Source organism: Python bivittatus, unplaced genomic scaffold (assembly GCF_059951505.1).
Source record: "Python bivittatus isolate LINGU-HERP-01145 unplaced genomic scaffold, Pbiv_v1 ctg000020_np1212, whole genome shotgun sequence".
NCBI classification, from domain to species: domain Eukaryota; kingdom Metazoa; phylum Chordata; class Lepidosauria; order Squamata; family Pythonidae; genus Python; species Python bivittatus.
Genome location: NW_028277030.1, coordinates 131,210,592 through 131,236,624, shown reverse-complemented (window position 1 = coordinate 131,236,624; position 26,033 = coordinate 131,210,592). Strand labels below are relative to the sequence as shown.

At 36.8% G+C, this 26,033-nt stretch overlaps 1 protein-coding gene across 3 annotated transcripts in view; it reads left to right on the top strand.

Moving 5' to 3' along the window:
• Positions 1-26,033, top strand: part of USP34 (ubiquitin specific peptidase 34) — a 170,366-nt gene that overhangs the window by 30,796 nt on the left and 113,537 nt on the right. For all 3 annotated transcript variants that reach the window (XM_088149723.1, XM_088149716.1, XM_088149729.1), the window contains 14 exons: positions 3,120-3,181; positions 5,146-5,227; positions 5,312-5,404; positions 7,615-7,740; positions 8,147-8,276; positions 8,577-8,612; positions 9,027-9,157; positions 11,427-12,070; positions 16,345-16,559; positions 19,036-19,151; positions 19,233-19,360; positions 19,512-19,601; positions 21,811-21,906; positions 22,982-23,064. In XM_088149723.1, the coding sequence (XP_088005849.1) occupies positions 3,120-3,181; positions 5,146-5,227; positions 5,312-5,404; positions 7,615-7,740; positions 8,147-8,276; positions 8,577-8,612; positions 9,027-9,157; positions 11,427-12,070; positions 16,345-16,559; positions 19,036-19,151; positions 19,233-19,360; positions 19,512-19,601; positions 21,811-21,906; positions 22,982-23,064 (2,032 nt within the window). The remainder of the gene's footprint in view (positions 1-3,119; positions 3,182-5,145; positions 5,228-5,311; positions 5,405-7,614; positions 7,741-8,146; positions 8,277-8,576; positions 8,613-9,026; positions 9,158-11,426; positions 12,071-16,344; positions 16,560-19,035; positions 19,152-19,232; positions 19,361-19,511; positions 19,602-21,810; positions 21,907-22,981; positions 23,065-26,033) is intronic.

Sequence of the window (26,033 nt, the reverse complement as noted above, 5' to 3'; positions counted from 1 at the left end):
TTCTGTGTGAATGTTTCTTCTATTGGTAGTTTCCAATTGTAGAGAAGGATGAAGAGAGTAAGAATGCCATTAAGCACTTACTAAGATTAGCATATAATACTGTGATACTTGAAGGCAAAGATTATTGAAAATATCCACAGAACAGGTTGTTGTTTAAGAATTACTTCTGGGGGCTATATATTGAAGTGAATACTAGGAATAACAGGCCTGGGGTATGATGGATATTGTCAGGGTTACTAAAATTACCAACTTGATTTTTGCAGTCCCCAGTTTGCTGTTGATGCTGTTGCTATTGCCAGCCTCCTCCTATTTCGCTGGCTGGCTGGCTAGCCTTTTGATCAGCTAGCTTAAAATCAGAAAGTTGTAATTTCATATGCCACAGGATTGGATATTGTGTGGCAAGCCATAAGAAACAGTTGCCTTGCTCCCACTTAGTTTATAAATGTGCCATTGCAGCTAAGCCAGTCAGAAGGAATATGATGGCATTAGTAGGAGCTCTACTGCTTGCCCACGCAGGCCAATAGGGAATGTTACAGGAGTGAGGGGAGTGGGTTTGGTCAGCATGTGAACTGTGTTGACAGGATATGCAGTGTCTGCAAAAACCGAGTACTGCTCTGAGCAGTATGTAGCCCATGTAGATTCTAGCAAGTAGACTCACACAGTGCCTTTCAGTGTAATACATTTTGTTCATAGAAAGCCAACATTGTTTTATGGTGATTTTTTTTTTATTTTAAAACCAAGTCAAACTATTAAAAAATGCAAAAAAAAAAAAAAGAGATTCTGACATTCACTAAGCATTCACTTTCATAAGAAGCTAGTTCTCTCCAAGATTACTTGGATATTACACTGCAAATTCTACGAAGTCTAGTGTATCTTCAAAAAGTATAGTCGTGAAGAAAATACACCTCATTGAATTTTTTAACTTTTTCAACATATTTCAACATACAGATATTTGAACTTCATTTCAACAATATTGATAAATAAAGGAGGATATAATGTACAATACCAAATATCATGCACCATTTACATTTTGTAGTCCATTGTGTAATTTAAGTAAACATAAATGCACATTTCACAGGTGGCAAAAGTAAGTACACCCGTACAATTATCACTACCTCAAATACCTAAAATTGGACTCAGGTGCACCAGATCAGGTGCAAATGATTGGAGCATTGTTAGAATGGATCTCGGAAGAACCTGTCTTATTTAAACCACAGACATTTAGTTTGATTTGATCTTTGTTGTTGAAGTGTGAGGTATCACCATGCCTAGATCAAAAGAACACTTTGAGGCCTTCAGAAAGGAGGTTATAGATGCCTATGAATCTGGGAAGGGATTTCAAAAGTTTGCCGAACAATTGGACATCAATCATTCCACTGTCTGGAAGATCATCTACAAGTGGCGAAGATTTCAAACAGCTGCCAACTTGTCCAGGTCATGCCGTCCCAGCAAGTTCAGCCTGAGAGCAGAACACAAGATGGTGAAAGAAGTCTCCAAAACCCCCAGAATTTCATCACGTGACTTTAGGTAGCTCTCACCATTACTGATGTCAAAGTGCACAAGTCTACCATTAGAAAGAAACCTCACAAATTAGATCTACATGGGAGGTGTGCCAGGAGGGAACCTTTGGTGTCCAGAAAGAATGCCAGGGCAAGACTACGGTTTGCTCATGAACACCTAGGCAAAGAACAGTGTGCTCTGGACAAATGAGGCAAAGGCAGAGTTATTTGGCCACAGTACCAGACATGTTCTGTAAAAACTAAAGATAGCATTTCCCAGAAGAACTTGATACCAGCTCTAAAGGATAGTAGTGAACATGTTTTAGGGCTGCTTTGCTGCATCAAGACCTGGGCAGCTCACCATCATAGAATCCACTATGAATTCTTCATTGTACCAGAGGGTGCTTGAGGATAAGAAAACTGAAGCTCAGTGCAAAGTGGACCTTGTAATGTGACAATGACCCTAAACATTCCAGTAAACCCACCGAGGAATGGCTGAAAAAAAAAAAATGGAGGGTTCTGGAATGGCCAAGTCAAAGTCCAGATCTGAATCCCATCGAGATACTGTGGGGTGATTTGACACAGGCTGTACATGGAAGAAACCCCTCAAACATCACACAGTTGAAAAGGTTCTGCATGAAAGAGTGGGAAAAAGTTCCTCACAGTCGATGTCAGAGGCTGGTAGGCAGTTATAAGAAATGCCTACCTGAGGTTGTTTCTGCCAAAGGGAGCAATACCAGGTATTACAGCCAAGGGCGTACTTACTTTTTCCACAGAAAACTACCTGGCCTTAGAACTATTTGAGTAAACTTGTGTGACATACTACACTTTGACTCAAGCGTGACACCTGTGGAAAAAGTCAAATTCCATGCAATGCAATGGAACCAAATGATCAAGGCATTTTTATCACACACACACACACACACACACACACACACAGTCAATGAACGGCAATAAGGGTCATTTGGAAGGTAAGATGGCTTCCCCTTCTCTCCTCCCCCAATTTTTTACTCATCTCTGTTCACTCTGAAATATCTTCACAAATAAAGCAAATTTGAATTAGGACAGATGTTTGATGCAGCACTAAAATTTGGCAAAATTTGTGGGAAGAAGAATAATGAAATAATTGCTCTGTTTATTCAGTGTGTGTTAAATGTATGTGCCTCTGTGACTGAATTCACATGTTGTCATAATCCATGCAGGTTTAATCAAGTTTTATTTTTAAAAAATCACAATTTGCAAAACAGTTTAAACCATAAATCATGATTCCAAATTTCAGTGGCTGAATCCAAGCATGCGAAGCCAAAGAATCCATATTACAACTATTTATATGTTGGCAGGCATTTTTGTCTGTAAAATAAATGGATATTTTAATGGCATATATAAAGTGAAAATGGTTGTAATGGTGAAGATAAGGAATTGCAATAATTAAAGAAGTTTCACTATGAAAGCATCAGTATAGCAGCTAGTATATCAGAATCCTCCGTTCTTCTTGTATCTTAATCATAAAAGGGAAACAACCTTTCCTAAAGATGTTAGTAGTATAATTTTGAGGTAAGAAAAAATAATTGTATCCTTTTGGAATTTATAAATTTAAAGGGTTTTTTTTCCTACTTACAGAATCAACTTCATACTTTCAATGATGTGTGTAATAATGAATCATTGGTTTCAGATACGGAAACGTAAGTATCTTTTGACTTTGGAATACTTTCATTTAATTTAGCCCCAATTACAACTGAAGTCAACAGTACAATTTCATTAGAATTCTATGTGAACTATCATTTTGGGTTCATTACATGCCAAATGCAAAAATGATAGTTATTTTACAGTTGTATGTGCACAGACATAGTATTTTAACACATATTAACCAAAAAATTTCAGATCCTCTCTGGAGGGTTCAACTGTCCCTACAGTCTTTTAAATATAACTCCTTTTTTTCCCCATAAAATTTTGTTGATTTACACCAAGTGTAAATGGTGATATGCATCCCATACAGTGATAGGAGAGGGCTTACAGCCCTCAGACTAAAAAAAGTTGCATGTCCCTGACCTAGTAGATAATGATTGATGGAAGTTCTGCAAGTTAGTTTTTCTTCATTAAATGTTTAGCTGTCAGTTACTGCTGCACATCCGGTACATGATACATGTCATGTTCAAAAAAATCCTGAGTTCAAAAATGAGGCCTTAATTGATGAAAATAACTAACATTTTAGTTTAAAAATGGCTTTTATTTGTGTGTGCGTGTATTTATTTTAGAGGGAATTATATGTATATTTCAACAAGCATACATTTTGTAATATTTCAGATGATCCATAACTTTGGCAACATTCAAATGCCATTTTTGTTGAATGATCCTATTTGTATTACATTAAACTGCAACATTAATGTATTTTAAATATTTTGTATTATTTTAAGCTCCAGAAATATATACTACTGAAGGAAAAATTTCATGTAATTTTAATATATTGTATAGACCAATTCTGTATTTCTAAAGCATTATCAACAGACACTTTCACTTTAGCAGAAGACGTTATTTATTTATTTTATTAAACGTATGCTACCAACTACTATTTTTTTTAGTAATTTTTAATATACATACTTCAGGAAGTTCCAGCATAGCTCTCTGTGCTGCTGTTGCTTGCTAGCAAACTTTAAAAATATGATAGTCTGTGGCATTATTTTGCAAATCTCCCTTGCTATTCTGTCCACATTTCTGCTGCTCAGTGTTCACATTCCTAGCAAGTATATTTGCATGGCTGCAAACAGGGCTGCTCAAATTGTGGAAGGAAGAGGGAATCCCCTGCAAGTAGTGATGCCACAGTAGCTTCTCTAAGGATGGAAACAAACCTCTGAATATTGCTTTTTTTCCAAACTATTTTAGGGTCAGAGGTTCTTTCTTCTTTGTGAATAATTCCACTGATGCCCTGGGAGTGTTGATGGCAAAGTTTTATCATGCAGAATAGCTTCTGGGGCCCTAACCTGACCTAAAATAGCCAACGAAACTGTTGTTACATGGGCAGCCAATCAATGCTTGAACAGTGATCCTTGATAAATATTACACTTACCTCTATTTTCAAATACAAGAATTAGAAATGTGTCTCAGAATATAGTAGATCATTTTATAGACTTTTTTTAACCTGGTCTTTTATAATAGATGGAAAGTTAATACAGAGCAACATTTTGATAATAAAGGCCAGAGTGAAAATAAAATTTACTTTAAAATACAGACGTTTCAGAAAATTATCAAATTCCCATTAATTCATAACGCTTGAAATCAATAAGCATTTCACGGGTAAATAGTCAGTAACCTAATCCTGCATATGTTCATTTGGAAATATACAACTCTTCAATGGGATAATTTTTCAGCTTGCCGTTATACAAGCCTCTGGAATTATATTTTTAGTTTCAAAAATGCTTGAGGCAGATTTTTCTTATGCTATGGATTTCATACCAGTTTACCTGGTTTTTTTACTTACACGTATATACCATCCATTTTCATTTTGTGCAGCATTAAAAGCTGAATACACTTGAATTTGGAAATTGACTATCTGTAAACATAAGGAAACACTACTGAATTTTTTTTTTAGGGTAACTGACAAAATGTGGGCATACAAATTACCTTCTTATGTTTTTCTCCTCTTATATAGATCCATTGCAAAAGAACTGGCAGACTGGCTAATCAGCAACAATGTAGTAGAGCATATTTTTGGACCAAATTTGCATATTGAGGTATGTTTAATATAAAGCAGGATTGTCTCACTGTATCATGAAGTTTAAGTTTTAATGTTTTGATTTTGACTTAATATTTTCCAGATCATTAAACAGTGCCAAGTGATTCTTAATTTTCTTGCTGCTGAAGGCCGGCTTAGTACACAGCATATAGACTGCATTTGGGCTGCAGCACAGGTATACCCTTACTTAAGAAGTTGTGCCAAAAAAAGTGGTCTTAGGCAAAGTAATGTTATGTTAAGAAAATAGAATATGACAAGACTTGGGTTTGGATGCAATGAAAAATGGATTTATTCAATATGACAGGTGTAAATCCTCTCTTTTGCACCTGAAAGTCTTGCAGAGATGCACAAGCCTTATATGTTTGCAGCTTATTCCCATAGCACTAAATTATGGTTTAATTATATCTGAATTAACTTGTGTTTCTTAAATATGTGTGTGTATGCTTGTCTGTATTATTGTAGTTGCTGTTTGTTTTGCGATTTCTGTCATGAACAGCTACTTTGAGTTAAAAAAAATAGAGGTCTGGTGATATCCAAACCTAGTGCTCAAGCAGTAGGTCTTTCCACTTCAATGTGTTGCGTGTATTTTCTCCTGCATGCGTGATTTTTTTTAAAAAAATAATAATTTAATTTAATTTACTTTCTTTGCTTGTTTGAAGAGTAAGCCACCAAGAATTGTTTGGAACTGGGCAGCCTCTACATTTAAATAAATAAACTTCAAACAAGGAAGGAATTTTCTGATGAAGCATGGAAAGGCAGTAGTTGGATATTAACTACATATTCTTCAATTTATATATGCACCCAGAAACTTTGAAGCATTTTTCATATTAAAGCAGTTTAAATGTAGCATATTGAGTGCATCTACCCTTTAATATAAATCTTTACCTTCATTAGTATTAGATATCATGGCATTCAGTGCATAGTTACTGTTAAGACCAGAATCCAAAAAATGGAAAGCAATTTCCCAAATGTGTTCACATGTTTCACTCTGTGTTTCCTTTCTCTGTTGTAAGACAAAGGTAAAGTCTCTTTTTACTTGAGCATGACTCCACATGATCATCTTAGTGTCTACTTTTTCACTTGACTTAAAAAAAAAATCCTTGTAAGTAGTTTAGCAGTAAAGGAGTTTTAAAGCTTGTGTTTGTAAAGACTGCTATATGAAGTTCTAATTACTGCTAAACATTCCCCTTAGTATTGCAAATTGTGCAAATGCTTATCTTCACTAACTTTTTTGGATAAAGATTCCACCCATTTTAAAAACAAGCAAAAACATATAGTATGCCAAAATCTTTGCATGGTGGTGAATTAGTATTTTTCTTGGCTTGAAAAAAAATCATGAAAATTTGTTGTTGTTTTACTTTTTGAAAAAGAGCTTATAATAAATGGGTTTCGTTTTTATAGATAAAGCAGGCGTTTTGAATTTGAAAGGGAGGACTTTGTAAATAGGAATAATTCCAGTTGTATCATTTTGTTTTTATTTCAAACAATTTGATAATATCTTTTTTTTGCCGTACTAATCAGTGAACGTGTAGCCAGCATTATAATTACTTTTCTGAATTAGATACTTCAGCGCTAAATAAATTTCAGCTTAGACTTATTTTCTCCATTTGTTTAAAATGTTTTACATCTCTAACTGCCGTTTATGCTTTTATTAATCTTTTATATGTTTCTATTTACTATATCACAATTTTGCAAAATATTTTAAAAGAGAGAGCATGGCAATAATGAAAACTAAGAGTATGACAGGGTGTTCATAAAATGGAAAATGTGTTCTGTTTCAAACCTGAAACCTGTGTATTCTGAAAGTTTGGTCAAACCCTGTCTCCTCTTCATCAGAAACAAGGATGCTTACTTTCCAGGGTGCTGTTATTGTCTCTGCCTCATGGCTTCTGTACCTGTTACTTACTGCAGCATCCAGAATGGCATATCCCACCAGCCTGCTCACTCTGTGATCTCCCCACCATTGTCCCACCTTTCCCTGCCTTCCCTTAGCTGCTGCTCAAGTGTGGCATATCACGCAGACCAGCCCACTCCTCACCTTCCCTTCTTCACTGTCCTTTAGTCATCATCACCAAGGAAACCCTTGCACCTTGGGTTTTTTGTGGTTCCCCCCTTTGAAACATTTCTGCTTAGAACAACTGCATTTTGGTCTGTATCTGGAACAAAACAGCCTTATTTCTTTCCATATCTGGGTCCACATCATATTTCAGTTTGGGCACAAACCACCCAAAAAACCCTGCTGTTCCATGCAAAGGAATGATTTGTGCATGAGTTGTTTTGCACATCCTTAGAATATACAAATTATAACAAGTTACTTATAAATGCTTACTGTTAAGGAAAAAAGCCATTTCCCTTGATAAGTCGTCTTTCTCTTTCTTTTTAAAGTTGAAGCATTGTAGCCGCTATATACATGACTTGTTTCCTTCATTGATCAAGAACCTGGATCCTGTACCACTCAGACATCTTCTTAATTTAGTTTCCATCCTCCATCCAAGTGCACATACTGAACAGGTAGAAATAAATGATTTTAAAGTCTGTTTTCTATGGCACAATCTGCTGAAAATTTTTCCGCATATGTTTTGTTGAAGTTAAGCAAAATTACATATGAACGTAGTTGTGAAAGTGAATGGCACTGCTGATGAAACAAATTGGGTGCCCTTACTCTGAAGAGAGGGAGAGGAAATTCATTTGCATGCATAGATTTACTTAGATTAGAGGTCAACATTTGCATCTCTGTTCTTTTTTGCTGTAATAGGGGGAAAAAACTTAAATTAGGAAGATTCCACTTGAGCCCAAGAGATAATGTTACTTTGCATTGTACAGTATTTGTGAATTTATGAATAGGATACATTTATGATTTATGAATAACAGAGTACACATTTTTCTTTTTGAGCATTGTAATTTATTTTTTTTACAGACTTTATATTTGGCATCTATGCTTATTAAAGCATTGTGGAATAATGCTCTAGCAGCTAAGGCCCAGCTATCAAAACAGAGTTCTTTTGCATCTTTACTTAGTACAAACCTACCAATGGGAAATAAGAAAGGTGAGTGTGCATTTGTTTCCTGGGCATCATAAATGATTAAGAAGTAAATTTAAAGTTTTATGGCTGGGATTATTGTAGAGAGTAATATAGTCTCTAAACAGAACTTCTTTAATTACCATAAGCTTCTTGTTTCATCTCTGTTCCAAAGTAGAAATAAGAGTTTCAGGGAGAAAAGGCCAGGATACTCTAGAAAATAAAGAACATACTCCAGAAGCGTTAGTTAATTCTTAATCACAATTTTGATATATTACTATTGGCTGTATATAATCAGTGCTATCTTCACTTTTTTTTCCTCTTCAGAGGAAGAAGAGCTCCGAAGAGCAGCTCCATCACCATGTAAGTTATTGCAGAAAAGCATTATGATAGAATTATCTTCTTGTTCAGGAACTTATGTGTAATCTCTCATTTTGTCCATCTTTTATTTAGATGCAGCTGAACTAAGTTAAATTTCAAGCAGCTGGTGCATTCTCTTTCTAGTCCTCGCTTGTTCACATACATACTTTAATAATTTTAGACAGATTAAATTTATTTATTAATTTCTCTTATCCATTGCAAGAGCACCAAGTCAACTTACAGTTATGCTGTTGATATTATTAGCTGTTAGACTAGTTGCAGGGCAAGTCAAAGGTTTATAGCAAGAGCCACAACAGCCTTTTGCTGACACTATGTACATAGTTTAATGTAACTGAACCTATATTAAAATTAACATTTTCTGAAAGAACCTGAATGGGTTTTTTTTTCCTGAAATAGGGTCACCTGCAGCAAGCCCTCAAAGCAGTGACAACAGTGATACTCATCAGAGTGGAGGAAGTGACATTGAAATGGAAGAACAACTGATTAGCAGAAATAAACATGTCCAACAGCGACTTTCAGATACAGAGGTACAATAGTAATTTTTTCAGTGATGACAACTTCAAAAAGCAAATTAAGCTAATAAAGATTAATGAAGAATTTGATAATATGGAAGATGTATTCTCTGTTTGAATTATATGGCTGGGTTTATACGCTGCACTGAATCATTATTTGATTTGCTTCTCTATATGCAATCTGTTGGGCAAACTTAGCCATTTTAGTTCATAAATCATGGTTGGTGAACATATCAGTAAAACAAAATATTTAGATGCAATTGAATTTTACCAACATTTTGGACTAAAAATTATACAACAAATGACTTTTTAAAGATTTAAAGTGAAAAGTACAGTTAGATTTGGAATTGTCTACCTGTGCCTTGAGAGCTTCATTTGAAGTCCTTCTCTCAGTACTCTCACCATCTTTCTTCAGGTTGGCAACAACCATTGAATCGGCCATTTCAGAAAATATGGTCTTCCAAAATGCTCTTCCCAGGATGCCTGACATAACTTGGGTGTCTTTTGGACCAAGTAAATCTACTCCCCCCCTCTCCTGCAAGTTCTTTAAACGGTTGTGGGTTTTTTGTGTCACTGATTTACAGTACTGTGCAAAAGTTTTAGGCAGGTGTGAAAAATGCTATAAAGTAAGAATGCTTTCAAAAATATGTATTATAATTGTTTATGTTTATCAATTTACAAAATGCAAAGTGAGCGAACAGAAGAAAAATCCAAATCAAATCAATATTTGGTGTGACCATCCTTTGCCTTCAAAACAGCATCAACTCTTCTAGGTACACTTGCACACAATTTTTGAAGGAACTCGGCAGGTAGGTTGTTCCAAACATCTCGGAGAACTAACCACAGATCTCCTGTGGATGTAGGCTGCCTGAGATCCTTCTGTCTCTTCATGGAATCCCAGACAGACTCAATGATGTTGAGATCAGGGCTCTGTGGGGGCCAAACCATCACTTCCAGGACTCCTTGTTCTTCTTTACGCTGAAGATAGTTCTTAATGACATTGGCTATATGTTTGGGGTCGTTGTCCTGCTGCAGAATAAATTTGAGGCCAATCACATGCCTCCCTGATGGTATGACATGAAGGATAAGTATCTGCCTGTATTTCTCACTATTGATCCTGACCAAATCCCCAACTCCATTTGCAGAAATGCACCCCCAAACCTGCAAGGAGCCTCTACCGTGCTTCATTGTTACCTGCAGACTCTCATTCTTGTACCGCTGTCCAGCCCTTCGGCGAACCAACTGCCTCCTGCTACAGCTAATTCTTTCAAATTTTGACTCATCAGTCCAGAGCACCTGCTGCCATTTTTCTGCACCCCAGTTCCTATGTTTTCGTGCATAGTTGAGTCGCTTAGCCTTGTTTCCACGTTGGAGGTATGGCTTTTTGGCTGCAATTCTTCCACAAAGACCACTTCTGGCCAGACCTCTCCAGACAGTAGATGGGTGTACCTGGGTCCCATTGGTTTCAGCCAGTTCTGTACTGTTGGCACTGCTGGACATCTTCTGATGTCAAAGGAAAGTAAGCAGGATGTGTCTTCCATCTGCTGCATTAAGTTTCCTTGGCCGACCACTGGGGTCCTCACCGTTGCCCGTTTCTTTGTGCTTCTTCAAAAGAGCTTGAACAGCACATCTTGAAGCCCCGGTCTGCTTTGAAATTTTTGCCTGGGAGAGACCTTGCTGATGCAGTATAACTACCTTGTGTCTTATTGCTGTGCTCAGTCTTGCCATGGTGTATGACCCATGACATGAAACAGTCCTCCACAACCTCACCTTAGTAGCAGAGTTTGGCTATTCCTCACCCAGTTTTAAGCCTCCTACACAGCTGTTTCTGTTTCAGTTAATGACTGTGTTTCAACCTACATATGAAATTGCTAATCATTAGCACCTGCTTGGTATAATTGGTTAATCATACACCTGACTCTAATCCTACACGATCCCTGACTTTGTGCAAGTGTACAAAGTGTGCAAGTGTAAGAATTGATGCTGTTTTGAAGCCAAAGGGTAGTCACACCAAATATTGATTTGATTTAGATTTTTCTTCTGTTCACTCACTTTGCATTTTGTAAATTGATAAACATAAACAATTACAATATATATTTTTGAAAATATTCTTACTTTACAGCATTTTTTCACACCTGCCTAAAACTTTTGCACAGTACTGTATATGCTGTTGTTTCCTTTAGAATAAGATTGGACAGTGTATCATCTGTGAGCAGCATGTGACCTTCCCTGATTCTCTGGTGATTCAGGATATGGATTTAGTATCTTTTAATTTTTTTTATAGGAATCAATGCAGGGAAGTTCTGATGAAACTGCAAATAGTGGTGAAGATGGCAGCAGTGGGCCTGGTAGCAGCAGTGGTCACAGTGACGGATCAAGCAATGAGGCAAACTCTAGCCATGCAAGCCAATCTGCAGGAAGCCCAGGCAGTGAAGTGCAGTCAGAAGATATTGCAGACATTGAAGCTCTTAAGGAAGAGGAAGAGGAAGAAGATGAAGACCAGAGTCATAATTCCCAAAAAAACAGCCGGAATGTAGATTTGCGAAACCGAAAAATAGAATCTCAATCAGGCATTTGCTTGGGAGATGGACAGGAAACAGCAGATAGGAGTGGTGTAAGCAATGGATCTGGGAATAGCCATGTTTTTAATAGTGAAACTGTTCCACCAGTGGATAATAGAATTAGAATGCTAGATCCCTGTTCACACACAGAGAATACTGATCATGATATGACTGGTGAAATGAGTACTGCTCACATATCACAGGGCTCTCAAGATTCCTGTATCACACACACAGGGGACTTCCTTGGGGAAGCAATTGGAAATGAATTATTTAACTGCCGACAATTTATTGGGCCACAGCACCATCACCACCACCACCACCACCACCACCATCACCATCACCACCACCACCACCATCATCATGAAGGGTAAGTTATTTTCAGTGTCTATATGTTTGCAAAAGTGAAGTCTGAATTGTTGCCAGTTTGCAGCTAAATTTCATGACTTGGAATACTGAATTCTGTGACATGAATATGTTATGTAAAATAGTCACATTTAGGTATCTTTTGCTTCCTTGTATAATTTTTTTACTTTTAAAGGGAATAAAAATACAAGAAACTATGTTCACTCAAAATTCTACATCAGTAAAGCCTCAAAACAAAACAGAATTTTCTTTAGTATACTGAAATTTGCTTTGCTGATACACTGTGTGCACAATTATTAGGCAAGTGAGTATTTTGACCATATCATCATTTTTATGCATATTTTCCACCTCCAAGCTGTATAAACCTGAATCCTTATTGGATATAAGCATATCAGGTGATGTGTATTTGTGTAATGAGGGAGGGTGTGGCCTAAGGAGATCAACACCCTATATCAAGGTGTGCATAATTATTAGGCAGCCTCTTTTCCTCAGGCAAAATGGGCGAAAAAGGAGATTTAACTGACTCTAAAAAGTCAAAAAATGTAAAAAGTCAGAGGGATGCAGTACTCTTGAAATTGCTAAGATATTGGGGCGTGACCACAGAACCATCAAACGTTTTGTTGCAAATAGTCAACAGGGTTGCAAGAAACATGTTGAGAAAAAAAGACGCAAATTAACTGCCAAAGATTTGAGAAGAATCAAACATGAAGCTACCAGGAACCCGTTATCCTCCAGTGCTGTCATATTCCGGAACTGCAACCTACCTGGAGTGCTCAGAAGTACAAGGTGTTCAGTGCTCAGAGACATGGCCAAGGTAAGGAAGGCTGAACCTTGACCACCACTGAACAAGACACATAAGTTGAAATGGCAAGACTGGGCCAAGAAATATCTGAAGACAGATTGTTCAAAGGTTTTATGGACTGATGAGATGAGAGTGACTCTTGACAGACCAGATGGATGGGCCCGTGACTGGATCAGTATTGGGCACAGAGCTCCACCAACTCAGACGCCAGCAAGGTGGAGGTGGGGTACTGCTATGGGCTGGTATTATTACAGATGAGCTAGTTGGACCTTTTCAGGTTGAAGATGGACTCAAAATCAACTCCCAAACCTACTGCCAGTTTTTAGAAGACACTTTCTTCAAGCAGTGGTACAGGAAAAAGTCTGCATCTTTCAAGAAGACCATGATGTTTATGCAGGACAATGCTCCATCACATGCATCGAAGTACTCCACTGCGTGGCTAGCCAATAAAGTCCTCAAAGATGAAAGAATAATGACATGGCCCCCTTCCCCACGTGACCTAAACCCCATTGAGAACTTGTGGGCCCTTCTCAAACGGGAGATGTACGGTGAAGGAAAACAATACACCTCTTTGAACAGTGTCTGGAAGGCTGTGGTTGCTGCTGCACAAAAAGTTGATCGTCAACAGATCAAGAAACTGACAGACTCCATGAATAGAAGGCTTATGACTGTTATTGCAGAGAAGGGTGGCTGTATTGGTCACTGATTTTTTTGTTTGAAATGTCAGAAATGTTTATTTGTAAATTTTGAGTTTGTTTATTATTCTCACTTTAACAGATGAAAATAAATGAGTGAGATGGGGGAATTTTCATTTTTCATTTAGTTGCATAATAATTCTGCACACTAATAGTTGCCCAATAATTGTGCACACACAGATATGCTCCTAAGAAAGCCAAAACCTCACTTTTACTATCTTAAATATTCAGGTTTGAGGTTTATTAACATTTTGGATTGACCGAGAGCACTGTAGTTGTTCAATAATGAAATTCATCCTCAAAAATACAACTTGCCTAATAATTGTGCACACAGTGTATATCTTTCCACAGTTGAACATAAGCAGTCTTTGGGGCAATATTAAAATCTTGTGAAATAAATAATTTATTGCAACCTCAACTACCTTTCTTTTTTAAATCATGCTAGGTATTTCTGAAGCCTGATAGATATTTCTTGCCTTTTCTTGTGTATATTTTTTTCCTTAAGGAATGCTTAACAATAAGTGCAGGTGACTGGACTTTCTTCAGTTGAATTTTTTAAAAGTTACATTTGTTGTTGTTCCTGGATGCACAAACTATTATTTTTTCCTTTTACTGTATATGGAAATCTACCTGAGCATCACCTGCTCTGGGGCAAAGGAAGGAGATGTGTGCTATTGATACAGTGTATTGTTTTATTATATCCAAGTATGATTTATTATGACTGCAAAAAGCAACAATCTGTAACCATTCTTGTTAGTTGTTTCTGTAAACTTTTGCACTATTTGTAGCATAAGCTGTAATGTAAATTCTCACTGTGATTCGTAGTACTTGGAGCTAAACAAGTACTTGGATTTTTGTGCTGCAATCTCAGCAAATCCTATCTTTGCAGCCATGAACAAGAAATTAGAGTGATTCAAAATGGTCTGAGGTTTAAAAATTTTGAGCTTTGAGCAGCCATTTCTGAGAACAGAACATCCTGCATGCTAGAATTTGCTTCAAGATTGGGACAAAATGGGACAATTTATTTCATGTTATTTTGCGTGTTCTGACTCAAGGTAATGTGTATACAAAAGAAACTCTTGTTTCCAAGATTTCATCCTTGGAGAACAAAGGAAAGTAAGAGGGTACTCTAGTTAGCCTCCACAAAAGATGGCTGTCTAAAACTCTGCTTAATCACCTTGTATTCCCAAATCTTTTTCACAAGTGTTATTGCCAAAGATACCCCTGTTTTGCACCTAATTGCATAATTTTAATGTGGATAATATTAAAATTAACCATTATTTTCAGCCCATTGCTCTAACCAGTTAAGATCATGTTGAATATTGTCATCTGCAAATTATAATAAACATCTCTACCTTTTCTTCCAAGTCATTAATAAAAATGTTAAAGAGCACAGGATCCAGAACTTAATCATGCAACAACCCACTTATACCTCTAGTTTGAGGCATCTTTAATGAGTATGCTGTGGGCATACTTAACTAGCTTGTGAATCAGAATGTCACGGGGTATTTTGTCAGATGCTTTACTAAAGTTAATATATTACAGCATTCCCACAATTTACTAAGAAAGCTAGTCAATTAGAAAATGAGGTAAGAGTAGGCTGGCAAGGCCAGTTTTTCACAAATCCATGCTAACATCTGGAGATCAGTGCATCTTTTTCAAGGTCCTTACAGAATGATTTCTATAGGATTTGTTTTAGGGTCTTACCAGATATCAACATCTAACTGCATTGTCAACTGCTCCCTTTTTAGGATAGTGCAGTATTTGCCCTTCTCCAGCCATTTGGCACTTCATCTGTTCACTAGGGTTCTGAAAAATAAGATATACAATTTTAGCCAGCTTTATCAAGCTCTACTGGTGCTCTAGCCATTCTCTGGTCTCGCAGATTTAAGCTTATTCAAGTAAATAGGTATTTCTTGACTATGTTTCTATCAATTGGAAGCTGCCTTTTTTCCCTGTTCTTCATTTACTCTCTTCTTAGAGAAGACTGAGTAAAAATAGGGTTTTTATTGTTATGCTTTTCCTTTATTTCTGCTAGCATTGGACAATGGGTATATTCTGTATTTATTTATTTATACCCCACCACAATATAATGAGTCTCAGAAGCTCATAATACGTAATATAACAAAAATTAAAACATCCACAATATGATTAAAATGATGACGAATAACATCACACACACCCCAACTAAAAGAACAACATAGGCAAGCGTAAAACGAAGTAAAAAATGGCACAGTGCTTAAATTTAATGGAATACTCTCCCAAAGAACTTGGTCATCTTTTGGTGTCTGGATTTAGAATGAGAATTGGAAACAGCACTGCTACAGAGTGGAAACATTCAAGCACTGTTTCTTCTGCTTCACTTATTTTTCACCCAGAGCAGCGCTTAATTTTCCTCATACAGATGTGGTAGCTCTGTATCAGGCTGCAGTGAACCTGTTTTTTGTTTCTAAAATAGTAATACAAAAAACCAAAAACCAGAACTGATGGCATGCTAGCCACTTCAAAAATGGCTTAAAGACAGCTCTGTAGAAGGAGTTGCTACAGTGATTTGACATCTGGGGTCTGTACTATGGGTTACTGTCTCAGAGCCATAGAAAGCTACGTTTATGGTTACATGCAAGTTTGCCCATGCATTCACATACATAATTGTTACCAAGAAAAAAAAGATTTTCCTTGGCCAATATGCATTTTTCCCTTTGCTTATGTAAAAGTGCTATTCTTCTATACTTTGCATGTACTAAAAGCTATAGTTAGTATATACTCGCTTTTATGTTGTAGACACATGGTTGATGATATGTTAAGTGCTGATGATGTCAGTTGTAGCAGTTCTCAAGTCAGTGCAAAATCGGAGAAAAATATGGCAGATTTTGATGGGGAAGAATCGGGATGTGAAGAAGAACTAGTACAGATTAACTCACATGCTGAACTAACATCTCACCTTCAGCAGCATCTTCCAAATCTTGCTTCCATTTATCATGAACATCTCAGCCAAGGTAAGAACTCATTAAGTCAAGGATAATGTTCAGTCAATCCCTGAAAATATAAATAAAACAAAATTGTATAACATTGGATTGGTGGAGATAGTGTCCTAGAAATTGCTGACCTTTCTACTACTATAATCATAGTCTTCGTGTTACAGATTTTGCAGGCTTGATTAGTTTGGCTGTAGAACAGAAAAACAGTGAACATTGTCAGATGAAACATTTCCTACATGTATTTTTTTTTTAAATCACTGACATGGTATCTCTATGTGCATACTGCTAGTAAAAGCACAAGATGTGAGACTAAAACATGTGGTGCCTGTACAGAATATTGTAGGCTACTGATTTGAGCAGGTTATACGAATGATATGACTCCAGTATTTTTTTTTTTTTTAAAGGTTAACTGGCTATATAGCCAATCAGCTAGCAGATACATTTCAAAGTGTTTGTTACAACCTGTAAAATTCTATGATTTGGGAGCAGCCCTTAGTTCATATTATCTCTATGGACCTTAGAATTTCTGGTAAAACATGACCTGTCACTGTCAGAGGGACATTTGATGGGAACATAAGAGATTACTTTCTCATTGGTTGCTCTCAGGTTTTAGAACGTTTTGCCAAGGAAGCTCATACTTCATTACAAATTGGTACTTCTGACAGTAGGCAAAAATAGTTTTATTCAAGCAGGTCTTCAGAAAATAAGCTAGCTTATTAAAGAATGGATGTTGTTGGACTTATTTCTATAAATAATGCTATAATTGTGCTTCATTTTGTTTTAAATTTTACTTGTATTAAAAGTTAATTGAATACAATTCATAAATGCAAAGGTGAAGTATAACTTAATAACAACAAAATCTATAAAGAGCTAAACTACTTTTTCTGATTTATCAGTGTCCTTTATCAGAGGCATGCTATTAATAACAAAAGAATGCTTTTTCAGAAGTGGTACACCAGTTATAGAGCATAATCTTTATAGAGGCAGTCTTAGTACTTAGTTTCATTTTTTCTGGCATCAGGCAGAAACCTTGTTTGCCCAGATATTTTAATCTGATACAGAATTTTATGAACTATTTCCTTTTTTATTTATGTAAAAGTAAAAGGGTATTCCCTGTCTTAGAATTTAAAAGAAGATAAAGGTGTTAAAATTTTACCTTTAAAATAAAACAATAAAATCATTGAACCAATAGAAGTTCTTCAAAAAGTTTAAGAAATATATTTGGCTTTCAGTAGTAGTACTTTGACTATATTCCAGCCTATTGCCAAAATTTCACTGGGTTATTTACATACTCAAAATTAGAATTTTCTAGATAAAATTAAACTTAGAACAATTTAGGAATCACCACAATACCAACACCAAAACCTAAGGATGCTGCATCTCAATAGCAAGCTTCCACTGGAAAGTAAGTATAGCATAAGGGCATTTAGGGATTGTTAAAAATATGTAGCCATCTGAAACTACAAGAAAAAAACATGTCACTCAAGCATCTTCTTGGATATTATCTAAAGGCTGGAGTAGTATCAGGCCTGCAGCTCTAAAATTACTGCCTTGTTTTGAACTTCTAGGTGTTTTCATTATGCTTGTTTTAATACATGCTGCTTTCTCCTAATTTGAGAGGGAGGGATAGATAGATATGATTCCAATTAAATAGAAAATAATAAAAAATAAAGATGTTTTATCACACACCCTATGTTAGATTAAAGCTGTATGTAGGTTAAGGTTAGGCATGTGTACGCCCCAGACATATATAGAAAAAAACCCTGTGGTTTGGATTGCAGTGATATGATCCCATCCAGTAATCCTTGTGGATATTGATTGAATATGGGATAATGGAATGGAGCTCTGCTGCATACAAGAAAAGATTTGGAGCATGTATGGGCCCATATGTTGCACCCATCAGCATCTCTTTAATATATTTTTTCTTGCTTGCAAGTGTAGAAAAAGACACAGCTTGTATAAAGAGTCATTGACAGCTGTAAATGTGAATGCCCCATATCACCTTTTTCCTTTTGAATCTGGATCATTACACAGCCTTATTAATAAGCTCTTGCTATACAGTGTTATAGTACAAAGCAAATCAAGTACAAAACACTTTTGCAGATGCTATTAAGATTTTCCAGTAAAAATAATGTAAATATTAATATGTTACACTTTTTTGGTGGTTTATTTTTTCTGAAAATGAGCTGTGCATAATATCTGTTGTTTAAAAACTATACAACTGTGCCAGGAAAGGAAAAAAACTATAAAGTTTCATATAATGCTTGTACCATTGTGGTTCATAATAAATTTTGAAGAGGTGAAGAATTCCCAATTTATTGTAGCATTTTAGTAAACAAAATTAGCTGCATTTGCCTGTATTTGGTCCCCCCATGTCCTGACTTGCTTCAACTTTGTAGGGTTGTACATTAGCACTTATTTACATTCATGGACAGAGTCCACTCAAGTCAGGATATACGTTCCATATTTTTAATAACACCTGTTTTTTGCTCAGGGCCAGCAGTTCATAAGCACCAGTACAACAGCAACGCAGTGACAGATATTAACTTGGATAATGTTTGTAAGAAGGGAAATACCCTTTTGTGGGATCTGGTCCAGGATGAAGATGCAGTAAGTTAAATATCACACAAGAATATTTTCCAAGGAAAAAGTAATAATAATTGTCAATAACTCTTCTCTTACTTGCCCTAGATACATCTTTCCGAAGGTTTAATAAATGAAGCAGAGAAGCTTTTATGTTCATTAGTATGTTGGTTTACTGATAGACAAATTCGAATGAGGTTCATCGAAGGCTGTCTTGAAAATTTAGCAAATAACAGGTAAATGAACTTAAACTGCAGGTATTACTGCTTCTGTAATAATTTGGGTATTTTTTCTTTAAATATAGCCATATGATAACGTTAATGTAGAGGCTATAGAATAAAGACTACCAGATTCAAGATTTATACCTAATTTTCTTTTGTTCCTTAGATCAGTTGTAGTCTCTCTTCGTCTTCTTCCAAAATTATTTGGTACCTTTCAACAATTTGGGAGCAGTTACGACACGCATTGGATCACAATGTAAGTGCAAATACCTAGTCATAGCAGAGGCTGAATATGGATCTATGTGGGGAAGGTTGCTAAGGATTCCTCTTGATCTAGAATTACTTTTTGAAATTCAAACATCGATTGCTTAAGCCTCACTCTCTTCTAACATTTTACTGTAATTTATAATGTTTTAATATTTCATTCTTTATAGCTATCCTTTCCAGCGCTTTGCCATTTAAAAAAAAAAAAATCAGTTGCCTCTCTTCACATTTCCTTTGCTCTACTCAGATGAGGAAATCCATAGTTAGCCATTCATAAGGATTTCAAACAATCTGTATGTTTCATTTTCCTTGAACTGTCCCTTCCTTTTTGGTGTTAAATTATGTATAGGTCATTTAGTTATCTCCTTTACTCCATTTTGACTTTTGCAACATGGGAGTGCTACAAAATGGCTTCTTCATGCATTGAAAATATAACATCAGATGCCTTGGCATGAGAAAAAGCTGGGTATTAAATCTGATGTTATCTTTGCACCGTTAAAGGAGGTTCACTGTAGTAACTCCTTAATCATAAGTAGGTGATGTTAAACTTTGTGTGATTCAAAGGTAATATATTCAGACTGATTTGCCAGAAAAAGTTTGACAAAATGTTAATTAGGGAGACAAGGAACATGTAATAGGAAGAATATTAACTTAGGCATAGTGATTTGCATTTTTCTAAGAATTTTAAAGCCATTTCATTTTATTTTATACATTCTTCTATTTGGTAAGTTCATAGAATTTGCTGATTCATTTAATTACAAATGGAATGCCAAGAAAACTGCAGGGACTAGTCCAGGCAGTTGCCAGGAGTCAACCCTGACCTAATAAAACCCTGAAAATAATTATTGTGGTTTTATTTAAGGAATAATAATAGGAAATAATAAATTCCTTAAATAAAGGAATTTATTTAAGGAAATAATAATAGGAAATTTGAAATCAGCTTGCACCTCTGCCAGTCATGTGTGGCACATTATTAGCACGTACTTACTCCACATTTATTTGAATTGCATCCATAAGATCTTTTTAAATAATGAAAGTGTTGACAGTCTTGGTAATAGAGGATTAAGCTGTGATGAGGAATGTCATGGGTTTTTATAAGTTCATAGGAATTGATGCTAAACACCTCTTGATGCATTTTTCTCTCTTATTAAGACATCAAACAGCATTTACTTTCAATTCTCTTATTTTTAATTACGTTTTCAGTATAATTTCTTAGTAAGAGTTATATTTACAACTAGATTACATACTCTGCTCCACTTGTCTGATAACCTGCCAAAGCTTGACTTTTAAAATGCCTTGGAAACTGGATTTTTTTTCTATTGAATTGCATGCAGCATCTATGTATGTGGTCACTAGGAGTAAGCAACAACTTGATGGCACATAATCTTGATGGCAGCATAAGTATTCTGTACCTCTATAATGGACCTTAGCATATATGTACACTGTTCTATTTTGAAATGATCTATATTCGATTTAGAGTTAAGAAAGGGCTAAATATATTAGCCAATATGGTACCCAATTCTTCAGTTGATTTTCAGATCCTCCCGCTCACAAATGCTGCAGGATTCTTGCCCCCAAACCCCTCCTTGAGCAAACAACTCTTTACCAAGAGAACACTGCCCAGTCCAACTTAAGATCACCACCCATCAACACTCTTTAGTACAACTAATAATAAATCTTCGACAGCCAGTGCTGCCTGGATTCTTCTTGGATTGCCAGCCTTCACACCTCCTTGTTCTTTTATCCAGCAGACATTTTGCTTTTTGAATCTCCTCCTTTGGCCTGCTTAACAGCCATCCTCCTTTTCTCCTGTGGGATATATCTTCTCATAGAACTCTTAAGTTATCTCTCTTACTCTTAGGTTCTACTTACCAGTTAAGCTAAAACAAAGTCTTTGGGTGCTTGTGTGGATATGTGACAGACTCAGAAAAAGGCATGGACTCCTTCATGCTGTCACAAGGCAAAACCTGCCATATGATGACCTAGTAGTGGATGCAATAAATAATGAATGGAATAATTGCCATGCAAAAAAGTAGATATATTTATGGCATATCATGCAGAGCAACCTTTGATCTAAGAAACATGAGTATCTAGGAAAACTTATTAACTGGAACATGAATACACACACACACAAACTGATTTATGCAATGGGTTTTCTTTATAATTCCCATTAAATGATATGAACTCTTATATTAAAACAGGTGGGCTGAAAAAGAACTTAATATGATGAAGCTTTTCTTTGATAATTTGATACACTACATTCAAGCAGTCAGAGAAGGACGGCATAAACACACATTGTAAGTATGATTTTGGAGGAAAAGGTTATTTTGTCCATTCATTATCTGATATTTTGAACCACCATTGTTCCTTCCCCTGGGCATTGCTGAACTCCATTTCCACATGACCACAGTAATCTCTTGATCAGTCAGAATCATTTCAGCATCTGATTTATTGATGCCTATTCACTTCCCCATTTTTCTTTGGAGCCATACTGGCTCTTTTGGTGAGTGGAAAAAGGGACTAAATAAAATGAATTCTGATGCAAAATAGAATTTGACACTTTAAGATGGCATTGACCAAATAAAATTATATTGAGGCACCATCTTCACCAATATTTGCCTCTGCCATAAAATCATGACTAATTTATATCACATTTTATACTGAGCACTGTCTGTGGATTGAAATTGTCTATGTTCAGGGATGTTTATATTAGAGTAGAAGAAAGGTAAAGAGATAGTCTGGAAATTAAAGGAAAAGAATGAGGGCATTGTGGTTGGGGTATTCTCTATGAATGGAGATAGAGAAGCTTCATAGAGAGGCACTACTGGGTGGAGAACAGATAGCTGGGACATTGTGGTAACTGAAAAATGGTGCCACCCTTCCAAAGTTCCAAAATAGAACAATCTTGAGCTGTTGAGAATTGAAAGAGTTACATTTTTATATTTGCACTATTATGCATGTAGTTATGCTAGCTTTGTATTCTAGCTAACTGGAAAAAACTTGCTGGTCCAGGCATGGATGAAACAAAGTCTGAATGCTGTGATAATGTTTAGTTTTAACTTTAATTCAAATGATGATCTGAAAATCAGTTTTACAATTGACAAATTAAAACTCTCTTTTTGGTTTAGAATTTTTAGTTTCTCTACCTTTTTTTGTCAAGAAACCTGAATGGATGTCTATAAAGTCTAGAGGAGTCAAAGTTGACTCGAACGATTTTACCTTTTTTTTACATTTGTAATAAGCATTTGTAATCTGATAATGGGATTAGGACAACGCTCGTAAAAGACAGCGAAATGTATTATACTGATTTAATTTGAAAAAATGTTAAATTGTCTTAAGGATTACTAAATTTTTTAATAATTTCAATGATAGATACAGCCATAGTGCAGAAGTTCAGGTGCGCCTTCAGTTTCTGACATGCGTCTTTTCCACTCTGGGATCACCAGACCATTTCAGTAAGTCCTCATTATATCTTAATTTTTAAAAATTTAATTTTCTGCTTTTTTTCTTAAAGATAAAGAATGTTTACATAAAGGGAATTCAGAATGCTTATTGTAACTGCAAGCTTTGAGTAGTCAAACTATGGAAAAGATTTGTATTACTCTTCCAGGTGATTGTAATTTAGAGGATTATAAGTGGTATTTAAATGCATTACAAGCTCACTTGCTATGTTTAGGGAGCCCTTGTCACGTACTGTATATTTATGTGTATGCATGTCTGTGTATGTGCTTACGCATATCTTCATCAGCCTGAAAAAAAACTGTGTAGCAGGTTGTAAGAGTTTCATTAAATTTGAATTGCCTCCTTAAAGCAACTGTGTTTTTTCAGAATCACATAAATAGTTGAAAAATGAGGTGTTGCTTTAATAAAAGCCAAAAAATGCCATGCCCAAATAAACTTTCTTGAAGTTTGCAGTCCTTTTTTTTTTTAATTCCAAACCATCTACAGTGCAAACCGATAGCCGTACGTTTTCTTTCCTGATGCCATTGTTGGAGTTAGTTAAATTTTGCAGGATGTATTTTTGCAGTTAGATGTTTATGAGCTTTGTTGAAGTAAATCCATTAATTCTTTCCTAGAGTAATTTCTCTGGCTATTTGTGTAGGCAAGTTTAAACTTTCTAAAGGATGTTTAATCTTATTTGCCATGGGTATTTATTTTAATTGTTTAAATTACCCTTTGTCTAATTTTTCTATAGGATGGATAAATATTATTTACTATGCACTACTTAGACTACCATTCCACCAATATTTGTGGATGAAAAATAAGAGAGCAAGGGGCTTTTTTTAATTCTTCACTGTTCTGTGGCGGAAAAAAATGGTTTCATTTAACAGTCAAAATGTTTCATCTAACAGTCAAAATGAGTGGTAGCTCAGTTTTTCCAAATTTGAAACAAAATATTTTTTATATATTGTGCATACTCAACATTGCCCAGTTCACCTTTCCTCTGATTTGTTAATTAAGGCCAGTTTAATGCAAAACAAATAGAGATACATAACATCTCAGAAACTCTGATGCAGGTGTGTGGCAGTCTATGGAGCTTGGCAGCACCAAGAATCAACTGTTTTTTACTCAGGCTGACAAGAGATATTGGGCTGGCTCCTGAAGTCATGGCAGTACAATGGAGCAAATGGAGGGAGAGCAAGGGTGTGCTTTTCATCCTCCATTTTGTGACTGCTGCTGGAGATAGGATGGAGGTTGGTTGGGCCAGCGCAACACAGCAGGGTAGTGTAGCTGTGACACCCTGGCAGCAAGAGCTCTGGGGGAGCCGCGGACTCGGATGGCCACGTAGCCAGCAGCAGTGGGAACCTGAGCAAGGTGGCAGTCTGGCAGGTCAATTGTCTTGTGTCCTGTGGCTGCCACATAATTGGCCACATGGTACAGTGGCCATTTGGGCAGCTCCTCTCACCTTTCTGTGAGGACTTCAGACTGAGGTGGCTCAGGATCAGCACTGTGGCAGAGATCCCAGGCCAGAGGTATTTGATTGTCATCTTGGTTGCTGGCACCTGGACTGAGAATATCTGGACTGGCAGAGATTTTTTATGGACTGGTAGTTGGTGTTCAAGCAAGTTGTGGTTGGGCCTTCCTGCTGCTTGTGTGTGAGAGACCATCTGCCTGCCTGGCTGTCTGGGTGTGAGGCTTCTCTGCTGCTCAGGTGATGGGGGGAGTGGGTTAGAGTGGAGGAAGGTTTACAGTTGGGTGATGTAGATGGAGGGCATGCCCAGGTGAATGCCAGGCCAGAATGTCATTAACCTGGCAAGAGCCTGTTCTTGTTTGTTTGTGAGCAGCTGGATGGGCCCCTTTACCTTGGGGATGGGGGAGGTGAAGGGTGAGAGCAGGATGGGGAGAGGGCAGGGGAGCATTGCTGTGGTGACAGCCACGGGGAAGTATGGCAGGAGATGGAGCTGGCCGCTTTTGGGGAAGGCAGCCTCAGTATTTAAGACCAGTGCTACATTCTGGCCCCCTATACTCAGCCACAAGGTCTAGTCTCTGGAACTTTGGTGGCTTTGGATTCTGGCTGGTGATACAGGTAGTCCTCAACTTACGACCGTTCGTTCAACAGCCATTCGAAGTTATGATGGCACTGAAAAAGTGACTTGTAATCAGTCCTCACAGTTACAACCATCGTAGAGTCCCCATGGTCACATGATCAAAATTTGGGTGGTTGGCAACCAGCATGTATTTACAACGGTTGCAGCATCCCTGGGTCACATGATCTCCATTTGTGACCTTCCCAGCAGGCTTCTGACAAGCAAAGTCAATGGGAGAAGTGGGATTGTGGTTGCAAGTTGAGGACTACCTCTATTTCATGCCAGGTTGGCCTGTAATAAAGCTCAGTCATCCACAACTTGATTATAGATGTGTTAGCCCTTTGAGGTAGTCCAGGCAAGAAGCACAACCATGAGTACTAACTCTTTCTTTATTGTAAGGTTACATTAACAGAAACTTGCAAGTCTGAAAGTACCTCTCCTGTCCTTTACTTTCACTCTCTCAAAAACTAGGGAGGGTCCCTTCTGAGATGTTTTCTCCACCCATCCTTCGGATTCAAATTTCATTTATCAGAATGTTGTCTAGGCTGCAGCTTTTCCTCCCAAGGTCATCCCTCCATACCATTACAAGATGAGAGGGCCGACCTGGTTGTATTACCAAAATCTAGTTGGGTACTGGGTGTGTGTGTGTGTCCATTCTGAAATTTCCTTCTGAGTTTCAGGTGTGGCATCAGCTACTGTATAACACAGAGATAGAGGTGTGGCTTAATCATGTAGGAATCTCTGGTAGTCTTTAGGGCACTGCCCCACACATAACTGGATGTGAAACTGGCAGGTTGTGTAAGCTCTGTAGGATAGACAAGATTAAGAAACCAATGCTATATAGGTCTAAAACTACTTTTATTAGAACAGCTACAATAACAGAATCTTGCAAGTCC